The sequence below is a fragment of the Macrobrachium nipponense genome, chromosome 7 (assembly GCF_015104395.2).
Source record: "Macrobrachium nipponense isolate FS-2020 chromosome 7, ASM1510439v2, whole genome shotgun sequence".
Classification (NCBI taxonomy): domain Eukaryota; kingdom Metazoa; phylum Arthropoda; class Malacostraca; order Decapoda; family Palaemonidae; genus Macrobrachium; species Macrobrachium nipponense.
The window spans coordinates 92,272,280-92,278,682 of record NC_061109.1 but is presented as its reverse complement, the minus strand read 5'-3'; the positions used below and the strand labels follow the sequence as shown (position 1 = coordinate 92,278,682).

Below are 6,403 nucleotides of genomic sequence, written 5' to 3'. Positions count from 1 at the left end.
CTTTCGAAACGTTGTACTTGAAGATGAAACGTAATCATATGAAACTACCACAGGGGCCATTAGCACGTTTTATCTCGTCTTCTAGCAAGTTGCTGTCCATCTCTGCAAGAGGTAGTCAATAACCGACTGATATATTCCGATAAAGAACTAAAGAGCGTTGCATCATAACAGGAGGTGATAATATTAGAAGTGAGTTTATGTCATAGACGACAGCATGGCAACGGACTACGCAAGTTTAATTACTCGCAATATTAAAATGCAAAAGTACTGGCTAATTGGAGCTAATTCCGAGAACAGCAAGGAAAAAATGATGGGAAATCGCGTTGGTACCGTTTGAAATCATGTAACTTTTCCCAAAGAAATTGTGCAGTGAAGAATTAATGGCAATGAATTTATTGATAAACCACTAGGTTCCGGTGCTCACATAGCAGCTAGGTAGCTGCCTTGGATCACATTCTTTTGGAATTCCCTACTGAATTTGAGGATAAACAGTCTCTTATGCTTTCCCCTTTTTTCCCATTCTTCTCTTTTTATTTGTACTTACTCTTCCTTTACGAAACTCACCCCAGATTAGACTTAGGCTGGGTATTCGCGCAGAGGTTTACCTGTAAATCTCCATGTCAGCTCACCCAAACTGACGTTAAAACGTACGTGTGGACGACAGTTTGTGGGCGGAGTCAGTCCACTCACCGGAACTGATGAACTGACGGAATTACTTCAAGCTCTTTCGACCGTCTGACAGGTGATCGCACGTGTGGACAGGTAACCAACGATTTCATGACAGTTCGCCACTGGACTTCGACTGGGAAGGATCTCAGCCGCTCGGACCAGAATATGGATAACTACGTATAGGCCTAATTCGTTTCATTGTTAGACCTTGCGGTGTTATTTGTAGACCGTTGGGACTCCAAACCCTATAAAAACATATTATATATATATATATAATATATATATATATATATATATATATATATATATATATATATATATATATATACACACACACACACGTATATTTCCATGTGATAGACAATTTGGTATAGTCCTAGACCATTGCCCTGCTTAATTTAACGTTATCCATTAATATTGTATGAGAATAGACATCTCTCGTTAATAGGCAATATTTAGACCATACTCTGTTAGGCCTTTTTGCCTCTTTTCTTATTTTGAAGTGAGTTGCAGCCGCTGCTAGTCTATGTAGCTCCACTTCCTCATCAGACAGCGGAGTTTCTATCGCTGCCATATATGTAGTTGTTGCCACGACAAAGGCTGGGCGAGAAATGAGGGCAATGACCTCGAGTTGACTGTCCGACTGACAATTCTACTCTGTACGTGTGGACGCTCCTCCGTCGAACGGTCGTGAACTTGTTTATCGTCCGTTCTATTTTAGCCTTTTTAGCCTTTCTAGGGGGCCGTTGTAGTCTCAAAGTTGTTGTTGTTGTTATTATTATTATTATTATTATTATTATTATTATTATTATTATTATTATTATTATTATTATCCAGAAGATGACCCTATCCATATTGGAAAGAAGTAATAAGAGAAGGTAATGGGAAATACAGAATGAAAAGATCGCTAATCAGAGAGAGAGAGAGAGAGAGAGAGAGAGAGAGAGAGAGAGAGAGAGAGAGAGAGAGAGAGAGAGAGAGAGAGAGAGAGAGAGAGAGTTTCATTAGCGACTTGTGTTTGTGATGGTTAATTTTTAAAAATCATTTTCACATACAATTTACAAATGTCCCCCTACTCAAATCATTCTTCAGTTGAATGCCTGCTGACGGGTTCGTTTGAAACAAGTATGCACACACGAATACAAACACACGCACGCACACACACACACACAAGCGAATCATTATACCATTCTACCATCTTTCTTCGTAATGTCACTTTCAAATTATCACAGGAAATAGCAGCGCTGTCAGCTCATACCGAAACAACGAAATCAAGTTGAAAGCTAAGTGTTCATTAGGCAGAAATCCTACGTTGACTTCCAGATCTCTGTTAAAGGTAGATACGATGGTGAACAGACTCTGCTTGGAGGAAAACTATTACCCTATCAAGGCTGGAGCATGAAAACGGGTACAGATGGAGCCTGTTTTCCCTTATTAGAAAATTGTCAGTAGTTTTTAAAGGTGAATGTGAATAAAACAGAGGTGTTGCTGAGCAGTAGCGAAGATAGAGACAGAATATTATACAAGAAAGAAGAGGCTTGATTGTAAAACAGGCAGAAAAGTTTGGATACTCAGAATATTCTTTAAGCCAAGAGGCTGAAGTTGACAGTAGGATAAAAGAAAGCTGCATGAGGGAAGTGGAGAAAGGTAGCTGGAGTAGTATGTGATTAGAAAATGCCAATTAAGCTAAAGGTCAAGATATATAACACAGTAATAAGACGAGTGTTAATATATGGAGCAGAAACATGGGCTCTAAGAAGAAAAGAGGAAGTAAAGCTTGAGAGATCAGAGATGAGAATGCTGAATGGATTATAGGAATATTTCTGCTTGAGAGATTAGAAAATGATGAAATAAGACGAAGGGAAGGCTTAGTAAAGATGACAGAAGTGATAAGAGAGTCACAATTGAGATGGTATGGCAGTGTTATATATATATATATATATATATATATATATATATATATATATATATATATAAAGGTATATGCCACGAGGGAAAATGAACAACCTTTATTTATGGATTTATCACGTTCCTAACTTTCGTTATTCAGTTATACATACATATATATTATATATATATATATATATATATATATATATATATATATATATATATATATATATATATATATATATATATATATATATCTTAAGTGCCTCCCCGCCGGGGTCGCACACTGGCCTGGTCGCCTCCCTGCTGGGGGTCCACCACCCCCTTGCAGTCTGACCCAGTCACTTCCCCACCAGGGGCCCCACCCATGGCAGCCCAACCCCGTCGCCTCCCCGCCAGAGACCCCAGACCTAGTGGCCCTATCCGGTCGCCCCCCCTACCGGGTGTCCTGCCCATCCCGGGTCCTGTGGCTGGCCTTGCCTGCCCGTACTGGGACACGTGGAGGGCCTCGCGTCCCAAGACACATGGTGGGCCTCACCGGGCATTCAAGACCATCCTGGAAAGCGCTGTGGGCCTCGCTTGCCCGTCACAGGATACACAGCAAGCCTCACTAGCCTGTCCCAGGACACCTGGCAGGCCTCCCCCTGCCCGTCACAAGACCCGTGGTGGGCCTCGCCCATCCGTCCCGTGACCAGTGGTGGGCCTCCCCCACCCATCCCAGGACCCGTAGCGGGCCTCCCCCCACCCGTCCCGAACACGTAGCAGGCCTCGCCCGACGGTCCCGGATCACATGGCGCACCTTCCCCGCCCGTCTCGGGAACCATGGCGGGCCTTGCCCCCCCATTCAGGACCAGTAGTGGACCTCGCATGCCCATCCTGGGACACGTTTCGGGCCTCGCCTGCCAGTCTTGGGACCTATGGCGGACCTTGCCCGCCCGTCCACGGACCCATGGCGGGCCTCGCCCCCCTGTCCCGGGACCTGTGGCGAGCTTCACCTGTCCATCCTGGGTCATGCGGCAGGCCTTGCCCGCCTGTCCCAGGACCTGTGGCATAGCTCGCTCGCCCATCCCAGGACCCTTGGGGATCATCTCCCACATGTCCCGGCACACACGGTTGACTTTGCCCACTCATCCCGGCACCCGTGGCAGTCCTTGCCCGCATGCCCCGGTACCCATGGCAGACCTTGCCCGCCCATCCTGGAACCTGTGGTGCATCTTGCCTGCCTGTCCTGGGACATGTGGAGGACCTTACTCACCCATCCCGGGATATGTGGCGTGCCTCGCTCGCCAGTCCCAGGACATGTGGTGCACCTTGCCTGCCTGTCCCGGGACCCGTGGCGGGTCTCGCCCACCCATCCTGGAACTTGTGGCAGGCCTCGCCCGCCAGTCCCGGGACCCGTGGCGGGCCTCTCCCACCAATCCCAGGACACGTTGCGAACCTCACCTGCCCGTCCCGGGGCCCGTGGGTGCCTCACCCCCTAGTCCCAGGACATGTGGCAGACCTCACCCACCCGTCACAGGGCCCATGGCGCGCCTCGACTGCCAGTCCGAGGACATGTGGCGGACCTCACCCGCCCGTCCCAGGACATGTATTGCACCTTGCCCGCCAGTCCCAGGACATGTGGCAGACCTCACCTGCCCATCCCGGGACCAGTGGCGCGCCTCGCCTGCCAGTCCCAGGACCCGTATTGCACCTCGCACGCCAGTCCCAGGACCCGTTGCGGACCTCACCCGCCCATCCCAGCGCTCCTCACCCGCCAATCCCAGGACACGTGGCAGACCTCACCTGTCCATCCCAGGACCCATGGTGCACCTCGACCGCCAGTCCCAGGACATGTGGATGACCTCGTCTGCCCATCCCGGGACCCGTGGCGGGTCTCACCCACCCATCCCGCCAGTTCCCTGAGAGAGCAAAACCTATGCTTAGCCTTAGAACCCAAGTATGCCACTGAATCCTTTTAATTCCCCTGGCACCTCCACGAATCCTACTGAATCCTCTCAATTCTCCTTTGGCTTCTCTGTATCCTCTGCTTTTTCTCTTGGCACCTCCAATAATCCTACTGAATCCTCTCAATTCTCCTGGGGCGTCTCTGAACCCTCTGCTTCTTCACCTGGCACCTCCACGAATCCTGCTGAATCCTCTCAATTCTCCTGAGGCTTCTCTGAATCCTCTCAGTTCTCCTGGGGCTTCTCTGAAGCCTCTGCTTGTTCTCCTGGCCCCTACACGAACCTACTGAATCCTCTCAGTTCTCCTGGGGCTTCTCTGAATCCTCTACTTCCTCACCTGGCACCTCCACGAATCCTACTGAATCCTCTCAATTCTCCTGGGGCTTCTCTGAATCCTCTACTTCCTCACCTGGCACCTACGCAAATCCTACTGAATCCTCTCAATTCTCCTGGGGCTTCTCTGAATCCTCTGCTTGTTCTCCTGGCCCCTACACGAACCTACTGAATCCTCTCAGTTCTCCTGGGGCTTTTCTGAATCCTCTGCTTCTTCTCCTGGCACCTCCACGAATCCTACTGAATCCTCTAAATACTCCTGGGGCTTCTCTGAATCCTCTACTTCTGCACCTGGCACCTCCACGAATCCTACTGAATCCTCTCAATTCTCCTGGGGCTTCTCGGAATCCTCTGCTTGTTCTCCTGTCACCTCCATGAATCCTACTGAATCCTCTCAATTCTCCTGAGGCTTTCCTGAATCCTCTGCTTGTTCTCCTGGCACCTCCACGAATCCTACTGAATCCTCTGAATTCTCCTTGGGCTTTTCTGAATCCTCTGCTTGTTCTCCTGGCACCTCCACGAATCCTACTGGATCCTCTCAATTCTCCTGGGGCTTCTCTGAATCCTCTACCTCTTCACCTGGCAACTCCACGAATCCTACTGAATTCTTTCAATTCTCCTGGGGTTTTTCTGAATTCTCTGCTTCTCCTGGCACCTACACGAATCCTACTGAATCCTCTCAGTTTTCCTGGGGCTTTTCTGAATCCTCTGCTTCTTTTCCTGGCACCTCCACGAATCCTCTCATTATCCTCACGGTTTCTACAATCCTTCCATATTCATTTTCCTTTCCTTTCCTGGAATCAATAAAACTCTAAAAAAAACATTTCAACATATTCATTTTCGTTCAAGTTTAATTTCCTTCTAGGTTAACTAGGCAAACTTATTGCAAAATAAACATCAAACTTTTCATACAAAAATATTCTTCAAATTTTTCACATCTGATCCGTCTGAGCGAGGCCAGCTCAGACTTGATCGCACCATGCCTTGAAGACCGACAGCAGCTTCTGCAATTTCCCGTTGTCCGTCTCCAGGCGTCTGCATTGCTCCCTGGGGTTCTTCAGGTCGCAGACCAATATCTCCTTCGCTCCTCGCAGCTGTCGAGCCTTATTCTCTAGCTGGTCGTTCCGCTCGCTCTGGACACCGGCCTCCCTTGCCAGCGACTCCAGACGGCGATTTCGTTCCTCTTGAAGGCATGCCAGCTCGTTCCTCTTGAGTCTCGCCGCCTTAACTTCACACTGGAGTCCACACTTTTCCTTAGAGAGGTCTTCCATTTCCTTATGCAGGCGCTGGAACTTTAGCTCGAGGTCTATCCTGTCGGATTCCCGCTTTTCAGTTGCGTCTTTTTGTTCCTGGATGAGCTTCGCCATCCGCGCTGCTTCTTTGGTCTTTAGCAGCAGGTCTTTCTTCTTCTGTCGTAGGAGTTTCTCGAGCCTCAAGCAGGCAGTCTGCCTCTGCCAACTGCACTGTCAGTTCCCTTATCCTCTCACATAGGGCACCGTTTCTCTGTCCAATCTCCTTCGCGTTGTCCTTCAGCTGCTGATTTTCTTCTGCCATCTTGAGGATCT

The 6,403-nt window shown here is 48.6% G+C and overlaps 3 protein-coding genes across 3 annotated transcripts; 2 read left to right on the top strand and 1 right to left on the bottom strand.

Annotated features, from left to right (window-relative positions):
* Positions 1–3,104: 3,104 nt before the first annotated feature.
* LOC135217654 (myosin-K heavy chain-like) lies at positions 3,105–3,656 on the bottom strand. Its single transcript, XM_064253620.1, has one exon. It carries the CDS (start codon positions 3,654–3,656, stop codon positions 3,105–3,107), a length of 552 nt encoding a protein of 183 aa, XP_064109690.1.
* Positions 3,655–4,464, top strand: LOC135217653 (basic proline-rich protein-like). Its single transcript, XM_064253619.1, has one exon. The coding sequence runs from the start codon at positions 3,655–3,657 to the stop codon at positions 4,462–4,464; it is 810 nt and encodes a 269-aa protein (XP_064109689.1).
* Positions 4,465–4,500: 36 nt separating this feature from the next.
* LOC135217652 (uncharacterized) lies at positions 4,501–5,216 on the top strand. Its single transcript, XM_064253618.1, has 2 exons — positions 4,501–4,689; positions 4,806–5,216. The coding sequence occupies exons 1-2, from the start codon at positions 4,501–4,503 to the stop codon at positions 5,214–5,216; spliced, it is 600 nt and encodes a 199-aa protein (XP_064109688.1).
* Positions 5,217–6,403: the final 1,187 nt, after the last annotated feature.